The 15,303-nt window shown below is 45.5% G+C and overlaps 1 protein-coding gene across 2 annotated transcripts in view; it reads right to left on the bottom strand.

Annotated features, from left to right (window-relative positions):
- Positions 1-15,303, bottom strand: part of MYO5C (myosin VC) — a 94,229-nt gene that overhangs the window by 46,860 nt on the left and 32,066 nt on the right. For both annotated transcript variants that reach the window (XM_041745482.1, XM_041745483.1), the window contains exons 10-16: positions 13,732-13,997; positions 9,985-10,066; positions 8,468-8,608; positions 6,650-6,775; positions 4,143-4,226; positions 1,546-1,680; positions 1,021-1,118 (exon numbers count right to left, since the gene is read on the bottom strand). In XM_041745482.1, the coding sequence (XP_041601416.1) occupies positions 1,021-1,118; positions 1,546-1,680; positions 4,143-4,226; positions 6,650-6,775; positions 8,468-8,608; positions 9,985-10,066; positions 13,732-13,997 (932 nt within the window). The remainder of the gene's footprint in view (positions 1-1,020; positions 1,119-1,545; positions 1,681-4,142; positions 4,227-6,649; positions 6,776-8,467; positions 8,609-9,984; positions 10,067-13,731; positions 13,998-15,303) is intronic.

Genomic DNA, 15,303 nt, shown 5'->3' with positions numbered 1-15,303 from the left:
CCCACACCGGGCACCCAGCAGCTACTCCATGGACACCTGTTGCAGGGGAGATGAGAACAGCAGCTCTGCGAGAGTTCGGGAAGCTGACTGAAGTGGTGGGGAAAGGACAGATTCAGAGAGCAGAAGCAGGGAGAAGAGTTTGCGGGGAATGGCCTTCGGTGACAAGCTGATGCATGTCAGCTTCGCATGACACCCAGAGCGGAAGAAACGTTCCCGCCTGCCTCGTCCTAGTGCCCATCTGATGCTAGAATCACCTTTATGGGACACCCCCTGGCTGAGGTCTGAGCCCCTGGTGGGCACCCCCACACATATTCGCCACCTCCAGGGACGGTGCACACCCCTCAGACCCCTCTCAGCTCTAGCCAGCTCAAAGACACTGCAACGCCCACTCCTAGTCTGGGGGCTTTCCTGGGGCCCCGGAGAGCAAGTCTCGTCTCATGCTGTATTTGAGGGTGAAACCTCTGTTCCTCTACCACCTTCCTTTAAAAAAACACATTTTCTTTCTTACTGAGTTATCATCGAAAGGCAGGATCATAGTAGCTTGAGGTGTACAACACAGTGACGCAGTACTTGTGTATATTGTGAAACAATCACAGTAAGTCTGGATCACACCCATCACCATACATAGTTACAACAGTTTCTTTCTTGTGATGAGGACCTTTAGGGTCTACTCTCTTAGTAACTTTCAAACACACAACAGAGTGTTATTAACTATAGTCACCATGCTATACACAAATTATTCTTATAACTTAGGAAATTCTCTGGCTTTCTCAGTTGCACAAACCTTAGTTGCAGACTATTCTTTCAGAGCTAGCCCATTTGCTTCATCCTGGAGACAAGCTGGTTTAGCCTCCTTAGAGGGGTTGTGCTGGCTAACAGTTTATGTAAAGGATGGGGTTGCTCTGAATCATTAAAAAACCCAGAAACAGTGAAGTGCAAGAGAATTATAAGCAAATTCTCCAACATTGTGACAGAAATGACCTCCTTGGTGTTTTCCCTCTACTGCATAGGAACACTTACTCAAAGGGTAATTTCTCATCGTTTGGCTTGATGCATCGGACATAGTGGGGTGTGGTTGCATTGAGGGTTTCCATGAGCAAGTACAGAGAGCCGCGGAACTAGGAAACAAGGTCAGAGAACAGATGTCACGTTGAAATTTGATGCTTAGATCGAGGCCAAAAAAAAAAAAAAAAAGGAAGGCCTAACATTGGTAAATTAAGAAGAAGAAAAGTTAACTTCATGTCTCAACATCTATTATGAAAGATTTCAATCCATGACTGTGATTATTAGCATATCCTATATCCAATTATCCCAAATAGCAGGGAACTTAGCAAACATGTGGTTTGCTCAGGTGCATGTAACATTGAAGGCTGAGGCATGATGATGATGAGCTGTGGCCTTTCTTTGTACTTCCATATGTACTGGATGTGAAGCAGCTCAGTGCCCATGTCCAGGCCTGGAAGATGGGCACTACTGTGGCCTGGCTCCCGGGGGTGGTCTGGCCTGGGCCCCAGGCCCCCTCACCCTCAGATACTTTCTGGGTACCTTGCTCCCCACTGTGGTCCGGAACTGCTTGTTGTTTGGCTTGATAAGTGGCTTTGCAGATTTAACTGTGATCGCTGAACCAAAAGGGGAAGGAGGAACCGGATTTTCTCGAAAAAAGTTGGCACAGAGATGAAACTGGAAAGAACAGAGAGGATTCTAATGTCCAAAGGTGTTCACTCACAGTTATCAAACCACGTAAATGGCCACTACAACCCCAGGTAAGATGAGGTCAGCAGTCTCAACCAATCTCTACAGCCAAATCTGAATCCCAGAAGGGGACTGTCCTTTCTCCGGATGACACATGTCTTCTTTCCAGGAATATGAACAGAGGGTAAATCTGTGCAAATGTCTATGTGGGTACCTGGGTCTGTATGCTGTTTCTACACCAGGAATCTCCTCCCTCCTACCTCACATTTTCATCCCTGCACATCCGAACTCCACCCATCATTCAATGTTCTATTAAAATATTTTCTAGGGGATCCCTGGGTGGCTCAGCGGTTTAGCGCCTGCCTCCAGCCTACGGTGTGATCCTGGAGACACGGGATGGAGTCCCACGTTGGGCTCCCCGCATGGAGCCTGCTTCTCCCTCTGCCTGTGTCTCTGCCTCTCTCTCCTCTCTCTGTGACTATCATGAATAAATAAATAAATAATCTAAAAAAAATATTTTCTAGCTCCATCTCTGGCACTTGCTTAGATTAAGGTTAAAAAAAAAAAAGTAAAAAAACGTTGTGCCCAACTTAAATTAATTTCGATTTCTTCTAAGTGAAAAAATCCTTTACTTGTGAGTGTCTTCTAAGATACTCATTACTTTCTATCATGCATCAATTACTTCTTTAAATGTCTTATCTGCTTAGAGTTAAATTCATTTTTTTTTTCCTTTAAATCTGACACTGACAATCTCCTGTGGGGGGAAAATCCCTGTCTAATGAATCCTTGTATGTCTGGCTGTGAAACCAGTGGATCTGAATGTCCCACACCTCTGAGAACCTTTGTGCTGAGCAGAGACCCATCTGTGCTTTCATGTGATCTGCATCCATCTTCTAGACTGGACCCCAGGGTATGCTTGGGGACGAGTAAGCAATTGGTGAATTAAATCAACTAATTTTGTACACAAGATGCAGGCCACTTCCACATTGAATTCTCTAACATAAATTGGTTTTAATAACTGAAGTTGTCATGCTTATGACTTATTTATGACTGTTAGTAGAAATGCTCATGCTTATATGGGAAATTGGCAAAATACTTGAGTATCAACAAAGGATCAGGATCTTTTTTTTTTTTTTTTTTTTTTTTAGGATCAGGATCTTTTAAAGAAAAAGAAAAATAGGGCAATCCTGGTGGCTCAACGGTTTAGCACCGCCTTCAGTCCAGGGCGTGATCCTGGAGACCCGGGATCAAGTCCCATATCAGGCTCCCTGCATGGAGCCTGCATCTCTCTCTGCCTATGTCTCTGCCTCTCTCTCTCTGTGTGTGTGTTTTTCTCATGAATAGATAAATAAAATCTTTAAAAACACACACACAAAAAAGAAAAATAAGTACAATCTAACCAAATATTTACAAAATGAAGGCTCGTGTATGGAATATTCTTTTTTAAAGATTATCTATCTATCTATCTACCTATCTACCTATCTATCATCTATTCATGAGAGACACACACACAGAGAGAGAGAGAGAGAGAGAGAGAGAGAGAGAGGCAAAGACACAGTCAGAGGGAGAAGCAGGCTCCATGCAGGGAGCCTGATGTGGGACTCGATCCTGGGACTCCAGGATCACGCCCTGGGCCCAAGGCACTTGCTAAACTGCTGAGCCACCCAGGCGTCCCACGTATGGAATATTCTTATTTTCAAATGCTAATAAGGAAATGTTCGAAGAAGAAAAGAAAAATCCAGAAGTTATTCATTTGGTGACACTACTTCTCATAAAGAACTGTGGATTCAGGGAGCTTGCACATCAGAACCAGCACCCTTTTCCCCAGGTCACCCTCTCCTTGTGTTGCCCTGGTTTCTTTTATGTGCTTAGTACTACCTGCCATTGCCACTTATGTGGTTAGGGTATGTTACTCCCTCTAGAATGTGAGCTCCACGAGGGCAGGAACCCTGACTGCCTTGTTCACTGCTGCATCAGGAATCTAGGACCAGTGATGGCACATGGTAGGTGCTCCATAAATATCTGTGGATGAATGAATCAAATGTGAACTGTGGCTCTTTAACTGGTTATATATTAGCTATCGTTCCTTTCTGGTATCCATACATTTGATTTCTGATTTTGTACACATTTGATTTCTGATTTTGTAGCTAATGAATAATTATTTGGATGCTTTCAAAAGCTTGATACATATTTTAGTCCCAATTCCAAAACAGTTATTTTTCTACGTCTGAGCTACAGGTTGCCACTGTAAGACAGTACACACGCCCACATACTTCTTACTCTTTCCTTTTTTTTTTCTCCTTTTTTTTCTCTTTTTTTTTCCTTTTTTTCCTTCTTTTTTTTTTTCTCTCTCTCTTTTTTTTTTTTCTTACTCTTTCCTGATGAACATCTAGGTCCGTGTCAAGTTACATAAGGAATAACATTAATTACCTCTTAGGGACCTTACCAACCTTGCTTGCTCTCAGGGTTTCAACCAACATGTCATAGACGGTATCTCTGTTCTTTTCAAGGAAACCTTCACATTTATATTCTACCTATGTAGAGAAAGGATTTAATTATTTCCAAAGAAGAAAAGCAAACAGCATCTAAATATCATAGTTTTTCTCTTTTTCTTTTTCAACAATGACTAATGAAGGGGCTAAAAAGGCAATCTTCTAAAAAGAGATTCAGTTTCTGTTTTTTACAGAAAATCATTTATATAAAACTTTCAGGGGATCCCTGGGTGGCGCAGCGGTTTAGCGCCTGCCTTCGGCTCAGGGCGCGATCCTGGAGACCTGGGATCGAATCCCACGTCGGGCTCCCGGTGCATGGAGCCTGCTTCTCTCTCTGCCTGTGTCTCTGCCTCTCTCTCTTTGTGACTATTATACATAAATAAATAAAAAAAAAAAAAAAAAAAAAAAAAACTTTCAAAGCTGGCAATATGTCATCTGATGGAAAGAGCTAGGCTTTCCCAATCCTGGATTTTTCACTAGCCACTGATCACTCGGTATTCACCTATGGGTTCCCTCTAGCCACAGGTGACCGGTCATTCCCTGTGATGTGTGCAGTCAATACACACATAAGTCTAAGAACTGGCTTGGGGTTCACTCTGCCTTTGAAGCCATCAGGAGGAGGAAAAGACCTCAGTGTTGTCCTTTGGGTTCAAACAGAAATATTTCCCTAAATAGCATTAATATGGTAGAAAGAATATCTGACCATTTGATCACAGAGTGTTCAAGGGCCACCGAAGCCCTTAGAATCAAGTATAGTGGGTAAATGTTTGCACTGCTTGAATTTGGCTTCGAAAAACTCCACACAACCCTTTCTGATCCATGAGGCTTCTTGAACCCCTCAAACAACATATCCAGGGTAGTTGCTTAAATATTCAAACTCCAAAAGTTTATGCCTCTGGGTTACATAGTTTATTATGTGATATATATTTTTCATAGGTTAGAAAACACATCTAAAATAAAATTTTAATGACTGTTCATCAACAGGCTTTTAGAGGATTCTGGAATCTGGAGGCAGAGAGAGTGCTCACAGACCCATGGGCAAGTACTTTGTTTTGTTCCCCTAAGTGAGGAAGGGTCCTTGCTGTGCAGAGTTTGAGTTAAGAACCAGGAACACTGGCTGTGTGTAAACACTCCCTGGTGAATGAAGACCTTGGATTGCTGTATAAATTCTTCCAGGCTAGTGATGTGAGCCCCTGGTTTAAAAGGGCAAAGATATAATAATGTAGACCTGGCCTGATCCAGGGAGACCATCTGTGGGCACAGTCACAGGTGCCTCTCTTGGGAGCTCTTGGGGCTGCGGGAAAATGCGCTGACTTGTTGCATCTAAGCATAGCCATCTCACTTTCAAAATCATTGTATTTCCCTGGCTAAGTAAATTGAGAACCTAAGTTAATCTTACAGTGCGTGTGGTTTCTCCCTACCAACCTGCAGTCTACCCAAAATGCTGCTTTGAAGAGGTTCTTCTTAGAAGTGCCAGGGGTGAGAGAATTAAATGTGAAGAAACCAAGTACCATGAAGAGGGTCTCGAAGTAAATCCCATATGTGTATGGGAAAGTCTGATACCTTTTTTCCCCTGCTTTCCCCCATAGGATCCCAGCTGTGGAATTGCAAAAGACAACAACTAGAAAATATAACCTCAGATATTATCATTCACTTCATATGCATCTTTGCAGGAATCAATAATGCTACCAGGTTTTTACAGTGCTCCTCTAGTCTACAAAGTTCATCACAGAATTTCTAGCTTGTTGTCCCCTCCCCTGCCATCTCAGTCACAATGAATACTCTGACTCCCAGCACTAGCACTGTTCCCATGATCCCAAGGCACTGACCAGGCCCCTATGGTGACACCCAACTGCTAAGGGCAGGAGTTTCTTAGGGAAGGAAAATAAAATGAGACATATGTTTATGGCAAGTGGTGATGGTGATTTTTCTTTTTTCCCTCTTTCCTAAGCTTTCTGTAATGTAATTTTTAAAGAACTTCTTCTTTTTATTAAAGTCACATGTTTCATAAAGAATAGATCTATAAAGAAGAAAATAAAGATCACCTAGAAAAAGCAACATCTTGGGCCAGCCTATGTTACCACTGCAAAACATATACTGCAATGTAATAAAGATAGAAAACTTCAAAAAAAGATACAGCTTTCATTATAGAAAACAATTATGCTGTTTTGAGGACAATTTCATAGAGGAAAAAAACTGATAAGACACTAATGAAATCACAGTAAAGCCAAAATCAGAAATGAGGTCTACTAGCAGCAGACTTATCTTTAAAGCAGTACAGCTGAAATTCATATTTTGCAATAAAAACAAATTAAAAACTGTTAAACACATGCACACATATCCTTCATCACAGCTATGTGCCAAGTGTGCTTGAATCTGGCCAGAGAAGTCCCTGGCTTCTAGCTGCACCTAGGAAACCACACCAGCTCCAGGGAAGACAGCACTGCTCCAGACCCTCACTGTACCTTGTCAGCAAAGTGCTGGATGATAAAGGATGTATTTGACATTCTGGGTTTTTCGAACAAAGAGTTCTTGTTGACAAAATTATTATATAGCTTTTGAAGCCAGTTTTCATCAGTTCCTTGTGGTAACTGCAAGAGAAAAGCAAACCAAATAGTAGGGAAGAAAAGTAGAGATGAGAGATTAATAGAGGCACAGAAAAGTTCTAATTCTGACAAACCAAGGTGAACTGATGCCTCAGGGTGAGCTGCTTACATCTGCGGCTCCTTTCTATAGAGCAGCTCAAGGCACACATCTGTCCTTGATCCTAACAGTCTTTAGAGTGTCATTTAAACAGACATATTGATGCCCTTTTAGTAGAACAAAATGTTATAAACTAGAGGGAAATGGACATAGAGTGACTCAAGAGTGAAGAAATTTATTTTTGCAAAGTGGCAGTATTCCTATTATTTCTTCCCAAAGAAGTCTAAAAGGTTTAGGGGAAAAAATAGCATAGATTCCATTACATGAATGTGAGTTCTGTTCTCAGTTGGATGGGGGGAAAGGCGAATAACCTAAATGTAGTGCTCCCCACCTCGCCTCCGTCTCAGGAAAATAGCATTTTTTTTTTTCATTTTACAGCCTATTGAATAACCACTTCCTCAAACAAAGCTAGTTGCAAAACTTGTTCTTCATACTGGTGATATGGAAGCGATCGGTGATATTCAGCCCCGGATGAATACCCCATTGTGTCCAAATGACTCCTGCATGCTGCTCTGCGATAGTGATCACCTAGCGAACATCTGTGTAGAGGAGGTACAAGTATTTCCTAGAGGCTGCCTTGGCCTGTGCACCCTGCCCTCACTAGATCATTCCAGAATGCTTAGCCCTGCTGCCAGCCCTTTAATCTTGTATCACTCCAGGGGCTGAAACACGGGCAGTACCAGAAAGGATAATCTGTGAGAAAAAGTGTAGAATTGAGAATTTCAGGGAGAAAGGCCTGTTAGTCTTCAACATTATGACTTTTTTTTTTTACTTTTTTTTTTAAAGAAATAAATCTCTGGAATAGGAAACTAAACCTATGTTTAAACATCATAATACAATCTTTAAAAAATATTTATTTATTTTTATGTTAAACCACCAAGTTTGGGGATAATTTATTTCTTTTAATTTAAATTTTAGTGAACATACAGTGCCATATTGGTTTCTAGAGTAGAAACCAATTCACTGAGTCATCACTTACACAAAACACCCCAAATTACAATCTTCAAACCAAAAAAACAAATACTTTCCTGGGGATTATTTGTCCCTGTGACCCCATGACCCCATGAGGGACACTGCTAGGCTGGCCCACTGTAAAGGTGGCTCTTTCTAGAGGGAGATAATAACAGGAGAACTAGAGACCTCTTCTCTTAAATTGTATGATACTGATTTTTCAGCTACACCTTCCAGTGGATGACTCACAAGAAAGAGGAAATAAAAGAAAACTCAATTCTTGTTAGTCATTAACAAGTGGTATGAGGTTACCTGCTATTTTCACTTCCATTCTACATACGCCTTGGACAGCCTCAAAGGGCTTCTCCTTGCTGGACATGACCTGAGATGCTGTGCACAGTACCTAAAGGTGGGCTACACATGAAGAGGGTGGGAAGCTCAGCTGGCCCTCTGGGGTTCCTGCTATGGACTGCTATCCCAACATTAACATCATCAATTGGGTAACATGTCAGGAATTCACACATACACACACACACACACACACACACACACACACACAAATCCAGTTTGTAATATTCTCCTCTGTTACTAGGCAGAAATTGAACAACAAAAAAAAAAATTTAAGTTACCAAGCATTCTTCATCCAGTAGTTCCAAAATACCCATTTTTGCTTCAATCAGGTCAATAACTGGTTGATTGTCATAAAAATCTATCAGTGTCCAAGGGATATCTTCCTTCATGTATTCTTCTTGTTCAAGTTTAAAGACATGCTGGAAATCCAGAAATTAATAGAGTAAATAAAACAGAACATTAAAGTGTGCTTCCAAAGTCCAGGGCGTGAGCATTTGGAAAACACAGATACCTGACTGGTTTGTAATGTTTAGGGAAGACTTTGAGGTGCAGATACCCATGATGGATGCTGCAGAGTTCCTGACATGATCCTCCCACCTGGTCTGAGTGGGACCCCACATCCTGTTGCCTCCAACACGGAGCCCACTCAGGGTGGTCCTGCAACCCCTCCCTGTTCACAGCACTGCCGCTTTCCAAGACAGATGCAGCCTCTAGGGCTGGGTGGGAGCCAGCCTGCCTGAGAATGCTGGCTGTGAGGCCAGTGTCAGAAGCCAACACGTGGACAACTTTGTTCATGACTAGTTCAGGCCATAAGGGTGCCAGGGAGGCTCCCCAGAGGACTGGCTTGGGCTCATCCTAACTGCAGGTGGTGGGGAGAGAAGGGGTAGCAAGGAGAAAGCCTCCCACAGAAGATCCCTGTGCCACCACAGAAGCCCAATAGGAGGTTGAGAAACATGACTCTTATACAAGCCAGAGAGAGCAGAGTAGTGATGGGGGCGGAGGGGAATGCAAAGGATGGTGGGGTGACTTCAGGTGAGTCATGCAGCATATCTACCTGGAATAAGCTTTACTTGTAGTTATGAAATGCTAAACTTCCAGGGAATCCTTGAGAATGCTAACAAAACATAAATTTGCAATGGGGTGAAATTTAATGTTATACATGGATTAATTCTAAAGTGCGGAAAAGGAAAGAAAAGAGACACTTACTGACTATGATTCAATGTTAGGTCTACTCCTCATAACAATATTAGGCAGGCGGATACCAGTGACTTGTTTTTCCAAAAGAAGAAACTGAGGTTTTGAGCCTGAGGTCTCAGAAGAAGGTGGGAGAGCAGAGAGTCAAAGCCAGTTCTCTTTGAGCAAAAGTCCATGCTCTCCACGATGTCATACTATTTTTTCTTCAGGAATTGTTTGAGAGAAGCTTAATATCAACAGATGAGCAGGAATTTGCCAGATCAAGAAGAAGGGATGGGGAAAGGACAGGAGCCAGTGGGTTATGGCACAGAGGGGAGCAGGTGCAAACATAAAGAGGCTTGCAAGGCCCTGGGGCCTTCAGGAAACTCCATCATTTGGTCCGGCTGCTCAGAGGGTCTGTGAGCAGGTGCAGGCAGGTGGTGGACTCGGCTGAGAATCGGGCCAGGCGGCTAGAACAGGATGGAATAGGCTGGGAAGGTGTGATTTCAAGACAGGGCCACAAGGTGGTGCAGTGACCCAGCGTGGGGCTCCTCTGAGGAGAGGCCGTGGTGCACACGCAGGGCTGAGAACCAAGTTTCAAGAAGGCGGAAGAGTCACCTACCAGGTTAAACTGCTGCTGCAGCTTCTCATTAGCGTAATTGATGCAAAACTGTTCAAAGCTGTTCACGTCAAAGGTTTCAAAACTGAAATATGGTTTGAACAAGTTAAAACATCCGTGCAGGGCACATACATTTGTTTACAGATAAGCATTTTTTGACAAACTTCATAGTTTAAAAGTTGGTTGTTTTCTGCAAGTTTTAACTATGCTTCATAGCTTCTGGTTTTAATATCCTGGCAGTTTATAAATCATCTTTTTCCAGGCGGCCTCTGGAAGGAATCTGGTGTGTACAAAACACCTACCCTGAGGCGGCCTCATGACAGGCTGGTCACAGTGGGCTGTATCGTTTGCTTCACATAACAGCGCCCACAAACAATTACTCTCTTTGTGGATGAGGAGCTAAGGCTGCGAGAGGTCACGAAGCATGCCTGAGGTCAGGGAGTGCCGGACTCAGCGGAGAACCTGCCTGCCCCCAGCACCTATGCTTGGGCGGGGGGGGGACAAGGCCGCTGTTCCCCACTCTGCTGAGTGAGGGGCCGCACAGCTCTGCCTCCCCACGGCCTGGCTTCAGGGTTTGGAAGACAAGGGCAAGGTCAGTAAAGAGCCTACAGCACAGCAGCCGCGTGGCGTCTATTTTCAGACTTTTAATACTTGTCTCTAGAGTTGCAAACCCAGGGCCTGGGAGGAGGCAGGCGGTGAGAGAAACAGGAAGCAGGTGGAGGCAGCGCTGCCCTGAGCTGTGCGTGGCCACAAGCAGGGCTGTCCCCCGGGGCCGCTGTCGCTCAGCTCCTGGCCGTGACCAGGACTAGCACTGGGCTGGCTGTGAGACCGCCCGACCCCCAAGGGAAGCTGGGAATGAACTGGCGCGTGAACTCTCTCACTCTGTAACCTGGTGTGGGCTGTCTCCCAGCCAGGTGAACGCTCCTGCCAGGAGGAAGCTGAGCGCTGCAGGTATCGGGGTTGGTGCTCGGCCACCTCACTTAACCCTGACGCGCCCCAGGGTGCAGGACCAGCCGGGACCCCTCGTCACACCTGAGGGCCAGAGGCCAACAGCAGCAAGTGGTGCCAGACAAGCAATTTGACCCCAGCTCTGGGGTCTCCAAAGCCTTGGTTCTTAATGGCTCTGATCGTGAGTGGTTCCTGCTGGCTCCAACCACAGGTTCCCTGGGAATCCCACTTGACTAACCCAGATTGGCTCAGGTAGGAATTTCTGAGTGGGTTAAGGACCTGGATGGTGCTCTAGACAGCTCCAGGGTGACTCAAAGCGAGTAGAACCCACATAGCCCGGGCTGGGGGTGAGTCCAGAGGGCCTCGTGGTGCTCCACAGCCCACAGCCAGGGCCAAAGGGGAGGCTTTCTAGAGCAGGGGTGGAATATCAAATATCAATTATTTTCTTGTCCTCTTACATACACTCCTTCCAAAAACAGGCCCTCAGATCTAAAGTTCAAAACCCACGGAAGGACCTAAATCTTGGACCTAAAATGCCAGAAGCACATTCGCTATTACAACACTTCATATGTGAATGATGCTTATGGTTCTTAAGATGCCTTCACAATTTTTTCCATTTGAAGTTCATCATAACCCTGCACGAGGGGCCCCAGCTTACAGAGGCAGAAACGAGGTTTGGAGAGGTCTTGTGACTTTCTTGGGGCCACACAGTGGTGCCGCAGCACTCCCTCTCCGGGTCCTGACCCCCAGCCCTGGGCCTTGCTCACTCTGGGTGCACGGCACGTAGACGCCGACTGGCTGGGGAACCACAAGGCTTCATGTTGTTCTGAGCCGAAACCTCAAGGCTCACAGCTTTGCCTGTCATCACTTTCAGTGCTCGGAACTTCTCCTTTGAGGCTGCTGTATTTCCAGGTCCAACTGAGCCCAGTTCTCTCAAAAGCTGCCTGGTGTGCGTGAGCCGGGGCTGATCCACAGGAGCATGCCAGATGGGGAGAGGCCTGAAAGGGTTCGGCCCAGGCAGCAGCAGCACTGTTACTCAGGAAGGACCTCATTCTTTTAGAGGGGCCGTTAGTTCCGACATGGCAGCAAGCACTCTACCTTTAGAGTTTTTGAAGAGGATTTTAATTTTAAAATTTTAATTTAAGATCTACTCTAAGCATGTTCTTATAAATTTAGTTACTGTCTCAGGTTTGCTCACTTAACCAAAACTTCGAATTCCTTATCCCATTGGCCTCCAGGCTTCATGGATCTGACTCCTGCCTGCCTGACTCCTCACTCACTGCGTGTACTCAGCTGCCTCCTCTCTCCCCTGGCCCCCGTTATCTCTGGCACATCCATCTGCTCTTTGCTTATTCCCATCACAAGAACCATCCCAATCTCTTAATTGCCTGCCGGCTTTCTCCACTAAAATTTAAGTCCCAAAAAGACATGGGCCATATGCCTATTCTGTTTATCAATCCCACCCATCACATGTCTGGCACTTAAATAGGTGTTGACTGAATGGAATAATATATCCTTAGAGGACTATTTATTTTTAAGACATTTAAAAACACAGAAAAGAACAGAATACTATAGCAATCACATAACTCTACCAATAATAGAGACCATTGTTTAAAAAGACTATTTCTTTTTAAAAGTCTACTTAGATTCTCACTGGCTCCTCAAATCCTCTTTGTAGCACAAGACAAGGTAAATCATTTACTAGACTATCCCAGTAACATACCCCAATATTTTAGAACTGTTGACATACGCTATTAATTGGGAGTCACATGTATTAACTCAGAATCTAAATTAAACAAAGTACCTCCCTTGAGGCACTGTCTCACATTACACAGCTATGGGAAAGCTGATTCTCTGCACCTGGGTAAAAGTTCAACAGCATCATCATGGCCCATCTGCTGTGGGGGCTCTCCCCTTTGAATGGGGAGGAGGGGTTGGCCTACTGCTCACCGGGTGGGAGGGAACATATTCCAGGCTGAGGGGGACACCTTGAATGGAATGATCTGCCTGAGAAACCAGGACTGGTCCTGGGAGGGGTGAAGCATTGAGCATCTGAAGGCAGCTGTTGACAAACAAAAGCCTGAGCACCAAGAAGCCTCAGAGCCTGCCTCCACGCTGGCCTGCCCTCACTCATGCCATCTGGGGATGCTATAAGCATCTTGGGCACACATGTGGCCTTGGATTTAGAAAAAGGAGGACCAGGCAAAGAGGAGGAAGAGCAACTCCAGTGTGGTGAGAACTTTGTCCTCAATGGTATTATGCCAGCTGGAGAAGGGCTGGGGTCCGAGAATGGAAGAGGATTCTGGTGTGCAAAGCTGGCTGTCAGAGCCCTGGCTTTGCGCCCACCTCTGACCCTGTGAGCACAGGCAGGGCACAGGATGTCTAGGGCTGTCGTTTGGCCCCTTTGAAATGGGAGAGTTGTGTCAGGGCTCCACCCCCTCATGAGGCCTCCACAGAGAACCAGACATGGGCTCTACCACCAGCTGAGCAATGGCCAACACACTTCTGCGTGTAAGCCTTGGTTGTTTCCCCTCTGCTTGAGAGGCAGAAAGTGCGTGGGGACCACCCAGCACAGAAGCCTCTTGGTGCAGGTCACTGTTAGTTCAGCATCTATGTAACCTGCTCTACATAAGCACACTGTAGCCCAGGGGACGGAACTTAACATCCACAAGTGCAAACACAGACACCACCATCTTTCTGATCATGTGAAACACAAATGAGAAACCAGAACAAAATGATCTAAAAATAATGGGCATTTGACATTTCAATGAGGAAAGACAGGCTCACAGAAGAGAATCTTACCCATAAATGTCCAAAACACCAATAAAAGTGTGCTGCTTGCCTGAAAACTGCAACGCTTGGTTAATTCTCTCCACAATGAAGTCGAACAGGTGAGCGTAGATCTTTTTGGCCAGTGCGTCCCTGGCGTTGATGGCCTGGGGCCTGGTCATGGGCTTCACCACCGTCTCGGAGGTTGTGATGATTTTGCGATTGCACAGCCACTGAGCAATTTTGCTCCTCTCCAGGCCCAGGAGCTCACAGAACACCTCCAGGTGCCTGTCGTCCTCCTTCAAACACAAGCACAAGCCCCATTAGGGGTGTCTGGCCCTCTAACCCAGCAGCAGCCCACCCAGCAGGGGCCCCTGGGCATCCATCCAGGCCTGTGCCAGAGACAAGGATGAGCTGGCATGAGAATGACCAGGCCTCAGAGGAAAGCAGGAGGGCCGCAGCGGCATGGAGCCTGCATCAAGGCATGGCTATGATGATGCCAGGGAGTTCTGGACTGCATCCCACCTGGGGTTTCATTCTGGCCAAAGAACGTCAGCAGTGAGTAAGGCCACAGATGCAACCCTCCCCTTCCTCTGCATGTGGACACAGCCTCAAGGCTCTGCTCTTCCCTTTGTAACATGCTCGGACTACCTGCCAGCATGGTCATTCACCCTGTCCCTACCTGTGTGGTCAGGGTTTGTGTGGGTGGTCCAGCCCTGAGGTACCTAGATGTCATTGTCAGAGAACCTGACAGTGGGGCTCCTTTAACAGAGCTGGCCTCTCAACTGAGGAGGAATGTGTGGAAGACTTCTTGGCCACACAAAGTGAATCTTGCGTCTCTCCCAGCTGGGGCATGAGAGCTGCCCCACTGGTCAGAGACAAGGAGAGGTCTGTTCCTCTCTGTCTTGAGCCAGCAGGGCAAGGAGTCCTTGTCACATGGCAAGGAGATGTGACCCCTGTGACTGAGCACGATCGTTCCCCTTGGGCAAGGGAACTTCCCAGGGAAGGCTGATCTGTAGAAACCATCACAGCCAATGGGAAAGCCATGAGGTTGCACTTAAAAAGCATCAGATTACAGTAGAGCAAACAATCTAAAAAAAGTCCTGCCGCCTCCTTGCTGCTCACCTACACCTCTTCTGACCAACATCTCAAGAACACAAAGCTTGTATTCAGATGCCTGACCTCTTCACGGGGGAACAGACTGGCAGAGCCATGGGTTTTCTTCCTTCTAAGAAGGAACTAAACCATCTGAGTCCAAAACATTCAGCTACAAGTGCAGCTGCAGGGGGTAGGGTAAGGGGCAACAATTTTTTAAAAAATGACTTCAGCCAGATTGGGCTTGCTCGATATTTCAAGTTTCCGATGCAAATCAATGGTATGTATGTTGCAAAGATAGGACCACTCATTACAGAACTGGTAATTTGCTCTCAAGATTCTACCTCTTTTTCAGAGACTTTGTCTCCTCAGATTGATAGACAAAGGATTTTTAGTCTATCATTTTTAACTCCTCCTCCAAAATACTACCTTCATAACAAACTTCATGGGACAGAGATCAGTGCAAGGGCATTTGTTGGGTGGAAATCATACCTTCAGTCTATGGAGTTT

Source organism: Vulpes lagopus, chromosome 2, assembly GCF_018345385.1.
Source record: "Vulpes lagopus strain Blue_001 chromosome 2, ASM1834538v1, whole genome shotgun sequence".
Taxonomy (NCBI): Eukaryota; Metazoa; Chordata; class Mammalia; order Carnivora; family Canidae; genus Vulpes; species Vulpes lagopus.
Note: the sequence above shows the minus strand (reverse complement) of the source record. Positions and strands in the feature narration are given on the sequence as shown.